This window comes from Panulirus ornatus, chromosome 58 (assembly GCF_036320965.1).
Source record: "Panulirus ornatus isolate Po-2019 chromosome 58, ASM3632096v1, whole genome shotgun sequence".
Lineage (NCBI taxonomy): Eukaryota > Metazoa > Arthropoda > Malacostraca > Decapoda > Palinuridae > Panulirus > Panulirus ornatus.
This window is the reverse complement of record NC_092281.1, coordinates 18,032,865-18,047,986: the sequence shown is the minus strand read 5'-3', so window position 1 is coordinate 18,047,986 and position 15,122 is coordinate 18,032,865. Positions and strand designations below refer to the sequence as shown.

Here is a 15,122-nt window from a genome sequence, read left to right as displayed (position 1 = left end):
CAATGAGAGAATAACCTACAAAGAAAATTAGACATTAGGTAAAGTTTTATATATATATATATATATATATATATATATATATATATATATATATATATATATATATATACACCCGTTAACTCAAAAGGACATATCAACCAGAAAAGGTATAAACAGCCCTGGCTTAGTTCACTCTAGGAAAAAGATTCCACCCACAGCCTGGGTGACATCATTCTATAACAATAGTTTCGCATAGCTATGAACACATCGCCTGGTGGTAGCTCCAACCATTGAACTAGAATTGTTAATATTTCCATTATTATGTGTAAGTTCATATAGAATTCTGTGCATTATTTTTCCTCCCGCACTGATGGAAACCTAAACTTTTCTTCCTTAGTTTCCAGTTGGCCAAGATGAGATGGTTTACGAAAGTGAATTGAAATGTTCAATTACTTGTTTTCTCGTAAAACATATGTAGCTATAGTTAAATGCATATATTATGCACTGCACACCATTGAACTTGTTACTAGTAATACTATCCGACATAATGAAAATGTTTTATCGCGATTTATTCCTACAGAGAGATACTAGTATAAATTCCATGTACAGGTTGCTATACCGTCCCAGTCGTTGTGTGTGTGTATATATATATATATATATATATATATATATATATATATATATATATATATATATATATATCCTCTTTCTAAGAAGACTTCAGGTGTTACCCAGGCAGGCAAGTGTAGTGGGCGTAGGGAGTAACCACTGGCGGGACCAAAGCCTGAGCGGTTTTCTTTTCATAATTCACCTCATTCACCTTCACTATTACTTAGAATGATCCTGTGAAAAAAAAATCCTTTTTCATTAATCTATCTATACATACATGTATACTAATGTATCCACACAATAACATGTTACTGTAGTTATAAAAAATCAATGATATTGGCCGTTAAAGATCAAGCTATTGTAGTAAGCAGTAGTTTTTTATTATGCATATCAAATTGTACTCTTTCAGGCTTAAACTTATCTAGAACTAGATTCATGCATGTGTATATAAATCAACAAATACATTTACTTTCACTTGTTCATACTATGTATTTTTTCCTGAAATTGAATTACTCTGTTGTATAGTTACCGGTTTCTCTGAAGCGAAAACCATCACAATTACTAACAAGACAATAATTAGGGCAGTACACGGCTTTCCATAGAAATAAGTCACACAGAACCCCATGCGAGATAAATTACAATTGGTGATCTACACAGGGTGAAAATCCGAATTATACATTTGCACTTCTGGAGGCTAACAGTACAGATAAATAAAGGATCTCAGTTCCAGATATATCGGCATTATTAGCTTCCAACTTTGAACAAAACTAAACTAGAGTGTAAGTCAACATTGCAACACGTAATATCAACTGACATGAGCAGCATATTCAAAACCGCTGAGCCATCCTGTTTTCTTGTTTGCTGGCAAACATTGACAATTATCCTGTTTGATCTGTTTGAAGTTGTTGGATCCAAGTTACTGAAGCAATAAACAACGTATCCTTACACATGAAATATAATGCATGATTATCTGACTGTATTGACGACGAGGATTTTTTTTCACAAGAGGCAGATAACTAGAAGTAGCTAATGAGCAAATTGGTGATCATTTGGTTATGTTGTTAGACTTCAAGGGAACATGGGTTAAGATGGAATTCACTGTCCGTTTCATATCTGGAATAGATTTCTGCCAATAACCAGTTCATTACAGGATAATAGATAATGTTTCTTTTGGTCATGCTGGCATTTACGCGACTAATATTTCTTTTGGTCATGCTGGCATATATAAACATGTACAACTGATTGCATGACATCATCATCCTGTATGATCCTAAGCTATTTACAGGCTGCCTTCTTGGATGGAAGTGTTGCTATCTCTTTACCAAATGATTTAAGATCCTCAAATCTTCGATATAATCAGCCGCGCCTTTTTTTTTCTAAAAAAAACTATCATTAGCCAAGTTTTGTTCAATATCAGTTACGATTACGGCTCCTGACAGGTACAGAGATGCTGGCTGCATTAATACCTGAAAGCTGCTTTGTCTTGGAAAGTATGAGTGAATATTAATAGAAAATATATTACTAAAAAAAATATGTAAATCAACAAACTTTTTGTACCATGTGTGCGCTTATCTGTGTATGACTACGTTATCTATAGCTCTAACGTGCCGAATATTCTCTTATGATTAACTTTATCAAGTAGAAATAAAACAATCTAAATTGCATATTCTCACTATCAGCATTCTATAGCAGCTATATAAATTCCCAAGTGAAACTATATAGATGATGGCAGTGTAGTTACAGTAATTCACCAGAAGTCTATCATTTCTCACTGGAGGGACGGGAGAAAATTTGGCAGTTCTACTTCCTATGGGAGTTGCCAGATTGACAGACGTGCAATACAGTGGATATATTGTGTAAGAAATTACAACGCTACTGTAACCAAAAATCTTAGAATTTTTAAATGGGGCGGAGGGTATATGGCCCCTTCTCCTAACTATGCTGCTGCAAATCGGTAATTACGCACATCATGTTACTCTTCAACTCGACCATAATCACAATTCTTAAAGTACTCCTCGGTCCACAAGAAGCTAACATCAGTTTTAATAGGTATGATGCATAATTGAGATGATACGAAGGAACGCAGTGTGCAACGCAAGAGGAGTTAATAAACCTCTTACAGCCGTGATGATGTCAAAGATATAATGAAGTGAGAGTAAAGGATCTTACAAGTATCTTACATGTCGAATGTTTTTCAAGATTTTTCCATATGTCGTTATGACGGCGTTCGTGGTCATGATGACCCCATCACTCCATAGGGGAAAAGCTCACTTAGCAAACTAATCAGTCATAAAGTCCTTAACGATCGGATACGGACACATGGCGCAACCCTCGCCTGTATATCTTGTGAGCTGACATTTGACCTCGGCACGCTTCCGTTCTCCTATTGCATCATCATGAAACCACGGCAACGCCTACTTTCTCCAATAGTATCACGACGAAGGTTCGGCCACGCCTTTTTCTTCCTATAGCCACTATATGTGACTTCAGCAACACTTCGCAACTTGAGCATAACAGCGGAACACCGCAGCTCTTCATCCCTCCTGCAGCAGCACTATAAGGCTGCTGATGCCTCCTTCATCCTACGTAACCACCACAGGACCTTGGCAAGTCCTCCTTTCTCCTGCAGCAGTAGTACGAACCATGATAAAATGGGTCAGAATGAGTAAAGAGATGGAACCAAGTGGTTTATCACGATTTGCTCCTAGACCTAGAGTAGGTTATTGTATCAGCGTCAAATTATTTTCTTACAAGAACGAGTTAAATCGTTTTTATGAAGTAAACTAGGTAATGAAAATGATTTTTCACTCTTTGGAATTGGTGCTTGTAACTGTAGTCAGCTATTAGCTTTTAATCATTATGAAATTCTATTGTGTATCTAGTTGTTTTATTTTTGTGCTCTGAAAGTCTTAACTCGGTACCATCAGTCATTTTAAATGTATTATAAGGGCCACGTTAGAAATAAGAATTAGTTTATACCGTATATATTATCCCTGGTAAAATATGGCCAGTCTATTTTACCAAAATGAATTCAGTCATTGTAAGACCCAGGAACAGACTCATGCCTCATATTCCCTTCTGCTCTTGAACCTCCAAGAAATACATACTGCTCTCGTCGGTTTACATACATTTGAATTACTCGTGTTTCTATATCCCTCTCAAAGTCCTTAGGCCTACTTACATTCCTAAAGAAGTTTAACACCCCTACTACGTTAAGTAGAATATGATCTGCATACAAGGCAAAGAAACAGGTCAGATTTAGAATAATTTCTATGTAATGAATAACACTGGAATCAAAATCAGATGCCCACATGCAAATTACATATTGATGATGACCAGTTTCTCTGTGAAGCCACCACACATCGGGAAACCTAAAATGCGACAAATTAGTAAGGATGTGTGAAGCCATCTATCACCCCGTTCACTGGGAGTGAACGACAGGTCGGAAAACTCAAAACTGGTAGTCCACACGTGCAATGTGTGAATTCAAAAGGATGAGTAGGAAATGCTTGGATTTATCTAACTATCGTTATTGCTGTTGTAGATAAGAAAACAGTTTGACATTATATTCACGCACTAAGTAGATAAATGTCGTCCAAAGCACTGTAAAATCACATCATTTCTCATTATCAAGTCATGATTTCATGAATGACAAAACAGTCTGCTTTTATATATACAACGACGATATTGGATTCTGTAGTTTTCTTTATTATCTTTATTATAGTTCTTTCGTTTGTTTATGTACACAGCGGGTGTTTGTATCATACGAAACTAGACCTTGTGGCTGTTGGTGTGGCTGGCTCAGTGCTGGGTTGAAGTCGTGTTGGTTCAGCGGACCATGGATGGAACTCGGGTGAAATCCGTCATATTGCCTCTTGGTGGAGCCCTCTTGCTCTCCGGTGTCGCTGGAGCTCTGTACTACTTCCTGACGAAGAAGGTACTGGACTATTGACGACATGACATAGTCTTTCTAACGAGGCAGGTTTCAATTAGATGCGTCTCGCATGGATTCCGCAGGACGTGTGTGGTAGATTATTAGTGAGCAAGTTTGCTGTTAGTGCAGTTGGACGGTTTAGGCTGGACTCTGACGTGTGTGTTGTATCCTGGCACTTGGAGAGTAATGATATTAACTGATCGTTTCAAGAACTAACTTCTATGAATGAATCCCTGTGTTATATTGCTTTCTAAAGTTCAGGGGGGTTGGAGGGATTAGGGTTAAAGTACCTAGTGGTTATGTTGCCGACAGGTGTCGCTGTGGCACAGGTGGGTCGATTAGCAATATGGTGATGTTAGTAAGTATTTAAATGAAATGAATCTGGTTCAATATTTTCGAATTGTTCCCCTCCCCAGAGTTACTTAACATAGGATTTAGGTTTGGTAGGGGGTGGGTGGGGAGATGTGTGGGATGGGTTAGGTAAGGTTGAATAGCTAAACTGTCAATCTGAAATTTCCGTTTACTTCAGGATGACTGATTTTGTGACATACCATCACATGTATGATCATTCATTGTAAAACGTACGAGTCTTATCTAAATACTTCCAATACAAATACTCCATTTTTGTGACAGCTGGAAAAGTCAGAAGCAAAACACCCCAGTTAAAGTGGTAAAGGCAAGAATCAGTGCATTGCTAAAGCTAAAGATAAAGAATGTGGAAAAATAACCTAAATGTTTGTTATAATAGATTAATAATGTATGTATGAAAAACCCTTAAAGAACTATTGATGAATGACCATGTTGCAATTCGATGTATTGGCAGGAAACGCCAGTGGAATAAGGCAGAGAATTGAAGGATGTTGTCAATGCTCTTGTGCTGGACATGGTCATACTTTTCTGTGAATTTTTGATATTTTTTTAACCTCCCCTTACAACTGTGTCTGTTTTACAATAATTGAAACAGCATAATCGCTGAAATCCTTGACTACTATCTTCTAAGTGTGCTTTAGACCATTTTACCTATTCTGCCAGGTATGGCTACACTAGGGAGGGTTATGCAGATCATGGGAATTATGAAATGTATTAAATGTAAATGTAGGTGAAACACAAAGGCAGCAGAATCTCTGAAATTCTTCTCTGAACAGCTACGATTTCGAATTATATTGAATATTCGGGTAGAAAAGGATATATTAACGATTGAGCATCTATACCCTTCCCAGAAACATGAACAGATGGACTGAATGGCTATTTATGCCACTACCCAACCACTCCAGTAGCAGCCCTATGCAACCCCCAGAAGACCACATTAATGTTGGCATCATTCTACCTTAAATCTTGTCTACTAATGTAATTTGGTGAGGATTTGATATGTGCTATTCACTTTTTTTCTACTTTTCTCTCATAGTAGTTGATACTTTTCTCTTGATCTTCATAACCTTCATCACTAACACCTTATTTGATATGAAGTGGTTATTTATCATAAGATTGCAATCAGGATTTTCTTCCTTAAAGGCCTGCTTATATTGGGTTGGGTTAGTTTAGGCAATGGAAAAATATCATGATTAAACCATGTGCCCTTTTAGAGTGGACAGAATAATACTGTATCCCTTGCTTGTTTAATATCACAGAATGAATTATGAATCTCAAAATCATTGTTTATTTTCAGTGAAGGCAAAATAAAATCTTTTAATATCCGAAGCTTGTAGAGCGGTAGATCTTAACTGATGAATTACTAAGTTAATGTTTACCCTCTGGGTTTAGGGGAGAAATGATACTACCATCATATTTCTTGTGTGTCATAGGCAGTTAAGAGGAGTGGGAGTAGGGGGCCAGAAACCCTCCTCTCTTTGTGTATGTAAATTTCTAAAAGTGGGAACAGAAGGAACAAGGCAAGAGTGCTAACCCTCCATGGAGGTTTTGGTTGGGGTATCTGAGCATGTTTGGATGTAACCATTTTGAGAAGGAAGAAATAGGTGGTATGTATGGGGAGAGGAACCACATGCTCATGCTTTCAGTAAAACTAAGATCATTGTTTAGGAAAGGGGAAGAATCATCTGGGAAAATATGGTGGGTAAAGTCTTGTCTTATTATGAGGGCTAGAGCAAAAGAGGATAGAGGCATTTTTGCTGCAGTAGGAGTTTTAGGAATTTGTTAAAGTTTGTAAGGATGTGAGTTACAGACTGTGGTTGAGAATGATGCTTATGCAACTGGTAGTGAGAGGATTGAGGAAGAAAGGCAAGTGATTTGGAAGGGGCTAGATGAGTGCATTAACAATTTTGACACAAGGGATTGAGTATTAATGGTAAGATATTTGAATACAAGAGCTGAGGCATGGGGTACCTGATGTAAATGAAAGTGGTGAACAGCTTGGGGATTTTTATGCTTAAAAAGGACTGGGAATACTCTGTTTTAAAAACTGCTTACATAAGTATGCATGAGTAAGTGGCATTAATGTAAATGAGTATTATTAGATTATATACTAATCAACAGACATGCATGTGTATGGCGAAGGCAAATGTGAAAGTTTGCTTTGATTGTATGAAAACAGGAATTATCTTGGGTTAGAAGAGGGTGCTTAAAGTGAATTGAGCTTGGAAAAGAGACATTAAGCCTTGTGCACAAAGTTGCCAATAGAGACTGTGACGAATGGCATAAAGTGCTAGTAAACAAAGTTAGGGAAGTGGGCAAGGAATGGAAGGTATTTGGGTAAAATGTGTGGCATGTAGAAGGCAGGATGGGGATTTTTGATAAAAGGGTAGTTAGTGATGGAATGAGGAAGCTAAGTGGCTGGTAAAAAAAAGAGATGTATTGGAGATATTTGTAGGGAATGAACATGGGTGATTGGGAATTTTACAAAAGAAAGTAGCAGGAAGTAAAGATGGAGGTGCAGTAGTTGAAAAAGAGGGCGAGAGATGGTGTGAGGTTGTTGAATTTCAGGGAAAATAAGTGATTTTACAGGGGGTGGTAAGTGTGAGGAAAGTAGAGAACAAGTGGATGCATAAACATGATAGTAGATAGGAAAGTGGTAGCAGGTAAAGAAGAGGTAAAGAGGTTATTATAAGGGTAACTAACCTTGAGCCATTCATATTCTTCCATGTGGGTGTGAATGCATTGAAACCTCTTACAACTTTGTCACTATGGGATTAAAAGAGGTTAATTCCAAAAGGCAGCATAAAATATGAATTGATCATCACAGCAAAATTTATGGTAGGGAAAAGTCATATTTAGAATGAGATAAGCTGCCTTCACATCACCTCAGTCTAACCTTGTACTATTATGAATCCTTTCAGCTCATCATGTAACTTCTCTTGGAAGTTAGATTTACAGTCTCATTCTCAACTTTTTAACTGTTATCCTTGTGTTTTTATGCACATTTCTTGACATGTACCATTGACAGTTAAAGGCTAACGTATGATGTATGACAGCTATGTCAGATGCAGTTTCATTCGTCTCCTAAACCACATAAACAAACTACCCATCATATTCCTTTTTATTATTATTTGTATTGTTATTCAGAGTTTTTCATACGACAGTTCATTGTTAGGAAACATGATTATGACTATTTTCTTGATATTTTATGATAAAGAATTTTTGTCCAGTTTTAATGCTTGGTTATCATATGCTCATTGAAAAATGATTCCCCATATATTGCAGTTGCTAAATTGTTAGTTTTGAATATTAAGTGAGTAATGTTTGTATTACTTGTGCCAATGTTTTGCCATTAATTCTTGATCCAAGACAAAGCTTTTGGGGAAGGAAGTTGTTCCCTAAGCCAGCTCAGAGTAAGCTGAGAGTATCTGTTACACTTTTATTACAGGATGAAGATGAAATCAAGCTGGCCAATACTAGTGTTAATCAGTGGGCAAGTGCAAAAGTGCAAGTTCCAGCTGATTCTGTTGGGTTGGTCATCGGAAGACAAGGCTCAAACATAAGATTGATTCAGGAACGTACAAACACAAAAATAAACTTTTCAGATGGTTTGTTGAAAAAGGTTTTTATACAGTGTTGAAATATAAGCTTGACTACACTGCTCCATCTTACCCCGTTTTCCTTTCCTGTGCCTTCTCTTTGTTTCTTATAAATGCAGTATAGTGTGCAGCCAACATGTATGTCTGGAAATGCGACTAGAAATAACTTTGAGTTAATTTCTTTTATTGAGGGAATTTTGAATGCTTGAGTAAAATTTGCACAGGAATATTAAAGGTTTTATGATTCTTATGATATTGACAAATGAATTTTTGTATGAAAGAAGAAAAATCATGTTTGTTATTGAAATTGCTTTACTACTTTGAGGTAGATATATTGTTCAATCTTTTTATGGATGGGCTGTTGAGGAAAGTAAATGTTAGAGTCCTGGAGAGAGGGGCAAGAATGCAGATGTGGGTGATGAGAGGGCCTAGGAAGTGAGTCAGTTGTTGTTTGCCGATGATACAGCACTGGTGGCTGATTTGATTGAGAAACTGCAGAAGTTGGTGACTGAGTTTAGAAGAGTGTGTGAGAGGAGAAAGTTAAGAGTAAATGTGACTAAGAGCAAGGTTATTAAGTTCAGCAGGGTTGAAGAACAAGTTAGTTGGGATGCAAGTTTGAATGGAGAAAAATTGGGTTAAGTGAAGTGTTTTAGATATCTGGGAGTAGTGTCTTGGCAGCAAATGGAACCACGGATGTGGAAGTGAGTCATAGGATGGGGTAGGAGGGGGAAGGTTCTGGGAGCAGTGAAGAATATATGGTAGGAGAGAATGTTATCTGAGAGAGCAAAAATGGGTATGTTTGAAGGACTAGTAGTTTCAACAAAATTATATGGTTGTGAGACATGGGCTATGGAGAGGGTTGTGCAGAGGGTGGATATGTTGGAAGTGGAATTGAGTACAAAATGTGGTTTGAGGTGGTTTGATTAAGTATTGAAAAGGTAAGAGTGACATTTGGAGAAAAGAAGTGTGTGCTTGAGAGAGCAGAAGAGGGTTTATTGAAATTTTGGACATTTGGAGCGTATGAGTGAGGAAAGGTCGACAAAGAGGATATATCTGTCAGAGGTGGAGGGAACAAGAAGTGGGAGACCAGATTGGAGATGGAAGGATGGAGTGAAAAAATTTTTAGTGATCAGGGCCTGGACATGCTAGAGGGTAAAAGGTGTGCATAGAATTGAGTAAATTGGAACAATGTGGTATGCTGGGGTCGACATGATGTCACTGGACTGAACCAGGGCATTTGAATCGTCTGAGGTAAACAATGGAAATTTCTGTTTGGCCTGAATGTGGATGGGGAGCTGTGGTTTCGGTGCATTATACATGACAATTAGAGACTGAATGTAAATATATGTGGCTTTTTTTTTTTTTTTTTTTTTTTTTGTGCTACCACACTGATGCAGGGGGTGGCCATGTTGTTTCCTGTGGGGCAGGGTGGCACCGGGAATGGATGAGGGCTAGCAATTATGAATATGTGCATATGTAGATATGTTTGTGTGTACATATGTATATGTATGTATGTATGTGTGTATATTTTTTTTTTTTTCTTTTTAAACTATTCGCCATTTCCCGCGTTAGCGAGGTAGTGTTAAGAACTGAGGACTGGGCCATTGAGGGAATATCCTCACCTGGCCCCCTTCTCTGTTCCTTCTTTTGGAAAATTAAAAAAAATTGAGAGGGGAGAATTTCCAGCCCCCCGCTCCCTCCCCTTTTAGTCGCCTTCTACGACACGCAGGGAATACGTGGGAAGTATTCTTTCTCCCCTATCCCCAGGGATAATGTGTGTGTATATATATATATATATATATATATATGTTTCCTTGCACTACCTCGCAAACGCGGGAGACAGCGACAAAGCAAAAAAAAAATATATATATATATATATATATATATATATATATATATATATATATATATATATATATATATCAGGTGTTTGCTTTGAAGAATGTATGTGAGAAATACTTAGAAAAGCAAATGGATTTGTATGTAGCATTTATGGATCTGGAGAAGGCATATGATAGAGTTGATAGAGATGCTCTGTGGAAGGTATTAAGAATATATGGTGTGGGAGGCAAGTTGTTAGAAGCAGTGAAAAGTTTTTATCGAGGATGTAAGGCATGTGTACGTGTAGGAAGAGAGGAAAGTGATTGGTTCTCAGTGAATGTAGGTTTGCGCCAGGGGTGTGTGATGTCTCCATGGTTGTTTAATTTGTTTATGGATGGGGTTGTAAGGGAGGTAAATGCAAGAGTCCTGGAAAGAGGGGCAAGTATGAAGTCTGTTGGGGATGAGAGAGCTTGGGAAGTGAGTCAGTTGTTGTTCGCTGATGATACAGCGCTGGTGGCTGATTCATGTGAGAAACTGCAGAAGCTGGTGACTGAGTTTGGTAAAGTGTGTGGAAGAAGAAAGTTGAGAGTAAATGTGAATAAGAGCAAGGTTATTAGGTACAGTAGGGGTGAGGGTCAAGTCAATTGGGAGGTGAGTTTGAATGGAGAAAAACTGGAGGAAGTGAAGTGTTTTAGATATCTGGGAGTGGATCTGTCAGCGGATGGAACCATGGAAGCGGAAGTGGATCATAGGGTGGGGGAGGGGGCGAAAATTTTGGGAGCCTTGAAAAATGTGTGGAAGTCGAGAACATTATCTCGGAAAGCAAAAATGGGTATGTTTGAGGGAATAGTGGTTCCAACAATGTTGTATGGTTGCGAGGCGTGGGCTATGGATAGAGATGTGCGCAGGAGGATGGATGTGCTGGAAATGAGATGTTTGAGGACAATGTGTGGTGTGAGGTGGTTTGATCGAGTAAGTAACGTAAGGGTAAGAGAGATGTGTGGAAATAAAAAGAGCGTGGTTGAGAGAGCAGAAGAGGGTGTTTTGAAATGGTTTGGGCACATGGAGAGAATGAGTGAGGAGAGATTGACCAAGAGGATATATGTGTCGGAGGTGGAGGGAACGAGGAGAAGAGGGAGACCAAATTGGAGGTGGAAAGATGGAGTGAAAAAGATTTTGTGTGATCGGGGCCTGAACATGCAGGAGGGTGAAAGGAGGGCAAGAAATAGAGTGAATTGGATCTATGTGGTATACAGGGGTTGACGTGCTGTCAGTGGATTGAAGCAAGGCATGTGAAGCGTCTGGGGTAAACCATGGAAAGCTGTGTAGGTATGTATATTTGCGTGTGTGGACGTGTGTATGTACATGTGTATGGGGGGGGGGCCATTTCTTTCGTCTGTTTCCTTGCGCTACCTCGCAAACGCGGGAGACAGCGACAAAGTATAAAAAAAAAAAAAAAAAAAAAAAAAAAAATATATATATATATGTGTATAGATAGATAGATAGATAGAATTGTTTCAGAAAAGTTGCTCTTTGGACTGGTAAGATAAGTAAAATGATGCATTTTTTATTTATTGAAAATTGCCACACCGAGGGCACTGAGGCAGTCACTGGGCTAGATTTTGGGCATACAATGTACTTTTAGTAAACAGGCTACACTTGCTGTAAATGATGAAAACTTAGAACAAAGATAGGGAACTATAAAGTGAGCTGTGAGCACTTTAAATTTTTGCACTAAGAGTGAACCTATTACGTTCATCATTAGCATACACAATATCTAGTGAGTATAGTGATCCCATAGTTTCTAAATAACACATGGAATACTTGTGAACAAAGGTGCTCACAGGGAGCATAATTATGCATGAAGTTGTTGTAGTTAACATACTATACTTTTAGAGTGCACCGTATAATCATGGAGCACTTACATAGAAGAGGGAACAGTTAAAGTGAAGATGATACTGTTATTCCTGAATTTACTTCACATATATTCTATAATGAAGGTAGATTTGAGGAATTTTCTTTGTAAATGAAATTCATAAATAATTCTTTTATCAGCAGAGGTTGAAGGTCATCGTACTTGTATCATCAGAGGGTTAGAGGATAACATCACTTTGGCTCAAAAATTAATCATCAAAGCTGTGAATGAACAGCCTGTTATTGAGACCTCAGAAATGCTTGTACCAACTGTAAGTAGCATGTAGTACAGCTTTTGATGTTTGAATGTTTAAGTGTTATAAATTGTTTGAATGTTTAAAGTGTTATAAATGAAACAAAACAGTGCTATTGTTTTGGTAATACACTTAACAGCTTCCCTATCCATATACACTTTACATGCCAGATCTGTGACATAGAAGATTAACCAAGTTTATATTTTCTTTGGTTATCTTCACATTGTTAAGTCCATTTGCAGTGCTTAAGTCATATGCCAACGAATTTTGCCCTCATCTTGGTCATAATCTTTGTGTTTATAAACTACTTGACTTTTGAGATGTAGGAGGATACCTCATGCAGAACGATTTGCACAATTTTTTGTATATATTGGCATTGTTTTAGTTGTAACAAGGCTCTTACAAAACATATTGCCTCACTCTTGTTCATTCATATCTTTGGTCACATCCTGTGTCTGTTCTCTTTCACCTCATTTGAATAAACCTTTAGTCTCATGCTACTTCCATACCTGTGTTAGGCTGCCTCCTCAGGACTTGACTTATACTTCACATTAATCCCTTTTGTTGTAATTTTATGTTTATGTATCTTTTTCTACTGTATTAAACCCAGTTCACATTTACAAGGAAGGATCAAATTCTGATTTGTTGATCTTTAAGAATTAACATTGCAGAACTGATGTTACTGGCCTCAGTCCCGAAGGCTGGCAAATGGACAGAGATACCTAATAACCAGTGGTACAGTCACTAAACAAGTGAGATATCCATCAGAATAGCAAATCTGATACAAGTAACTCATGATGGGTAATACAACCCACATTGTTATGTTGCAATGATTTTTGAAACCTCTTCAAACCCTCTACAGTACAGTTATAATTGGAAAGCTATAATTTTTGTTACCTCATCTGAAAAAGATGGATGGATGGATTGTGTAGACTTTCAAGACAGGAGAGGATATAGCATTTCATAATCTCTTTAAGGTGCTAACACTCTTAAACAGAGTAGTACTCATTACTGACACCCTTTTCAAGGTGGGTGTAATTGTAGAGCTAGGAAGTATTCAGAGATCCTTCATGGCCTGTACTGATGTGGTGCAGGAGCTGAAGTACTGAACACCCTCACTCATTTGATATTCTTGAGGGTTCTCCCTCACTTGAAATACTGAAAAATATGAATACCAAACTCGTAAGTGTATTTCAGAATTTGGGATTCCTTGTAATTTGATTTCACTAATTCATGAAAAATTTGTGAACATTATGAACCTCAAAATGTCTTGATACAAATCATAAAAGAATTGTATATTGTGTGACTTACCATGATGTAAGGTTGAGTAATGTTGATAATGATTGTAATAATGATATGAAGAAAAATGATAATGATAATAGTAATTATGTTGATAAGGATAATAATAGAAATGATATGAAGAAAAATGATAATGATAATAGTAATTATGTTGATAATGATAATAATAGAAAGGGAGATACCAAATTGGAGATGAAAGGCTGGAGTAAAAGAGATTATGAGTGATCGAGGCCTGAACATGCTGGAGAGTAAAAGGCATACAGGGGATAGAGAGAATTTGGATGATGTGGTATACAGGGGTCGACATGCTGTCATTGGATTGAACCAGGGCATATGAAGTGGCCAGCCAAGCTGTGGAAAGGTCTGTGAGGTCTGGTTGTGGATAGGGTGGTTTTAATGCATTGTATATGACTATTAGAGAATGTATGTGAGCAAATGCAGCCTTTCTGTCTGTTTTTTATTATTATGATTATTGATATACCTCAAATTTTACTGGTTTCAAATCCTCTCCTAATTCCACATTCGCTCTGAAGAAGATTTATCTCAGACACTTCCATTTTTATAAGTACTGACATTGCTTTATAAAACATTTGTGTTTGTTGCACTCTTTCCTTCAACAAATTGCTCTAGCTTATGGCTGTTTATCTTTTCATTGAGCCCCTTAGCTTGTATTTCTTGTATCTCAGTTTTATCCCTACTTCTATTTCTCTATACTTGCATTATATACCTAATTGATATTTATTTTTCTGTGCAAAAAAACAAACAGGGATGCTTCAGCAAATACTATATACACAAGCAAAGCAGTAAAGTTGGAAGGATGAAAAGATATAGAATGTTGGAAGTAGTAGAATATGAATATAGAGAACATGAGAACAGCAAGTTTGTAAAGAATGCATGAAGTTTCTGAATTATTTGTGTTCTAGTAAGTATTGCTACATTGTGAATATGGCCTAAGAAAAGTGCTCTTATTGAAAAAGGGATTAGCTGTTTAATTTTGTTGAGTATCCATGAATGATATTGCCTTATCAATAAACTAAATGCAGTTTTCTTGTCAGTGATTATATATCAGAGCATATTTAGAGGGCAACTTTTCCATTATTTGTGACTGATATGCAGTATTTTTCAAGAAGCACTGCAAGCATTCTTGATTGGTCTTGATGCTAAAATGTTTTGAGGTGACAAGTAATCAAACTGTTTGGAGATTTTTTTTTTGATATGCCATTAGAGGGTACAAGCAGTTGTTCTGCTGTGGTAGAAGTACCTCCTTTTTCTTTTTTCTTTATTGATTATCAGTCTTTTGACCATATTTTGCTTCTTTGCTAGCGTCTCACACATTTTACTGCT

At 37.3% G+C, this 15,122-nt stretch overlaps 1 protein-coding gene across 2 annotated transcripts in view; it reads left to right on the top strand.

Moving 5' to 3' along the window:
- The first annotated feature begins 4,346 nt into the window (after positions 1-4,346).
- Positions 4,347-15,122, top strand: part of LOC139766593 (tudor and KH domain-containing protein homolog) — a 43,037-nt gene continuing 32,261 nt past the window's right edge. Inside the window, exons 1-3 of one of the 2 annotated variants that reach the window (XM_071695447.1) lie at positions 4,347-4,525; positions 8,340-8,499; positions 12,367-12,497. In XM_071695447.1, coding sequence (XP_071551548.1) covers positions 4,427-4,525; positions 8,340-8,499; positions 12,367-12,497 — 390 coding nt within the window. In that variant the 5' untranslated portion in view covers positions 4,347-4,426. The remainder of the gene's footprint in view (positions 4,526-8,339; positions 8,500-12,366; positions 12,498-15,122) is intronic. The other variant, XM_071695448.1, reaches the window with a different exon arrangement.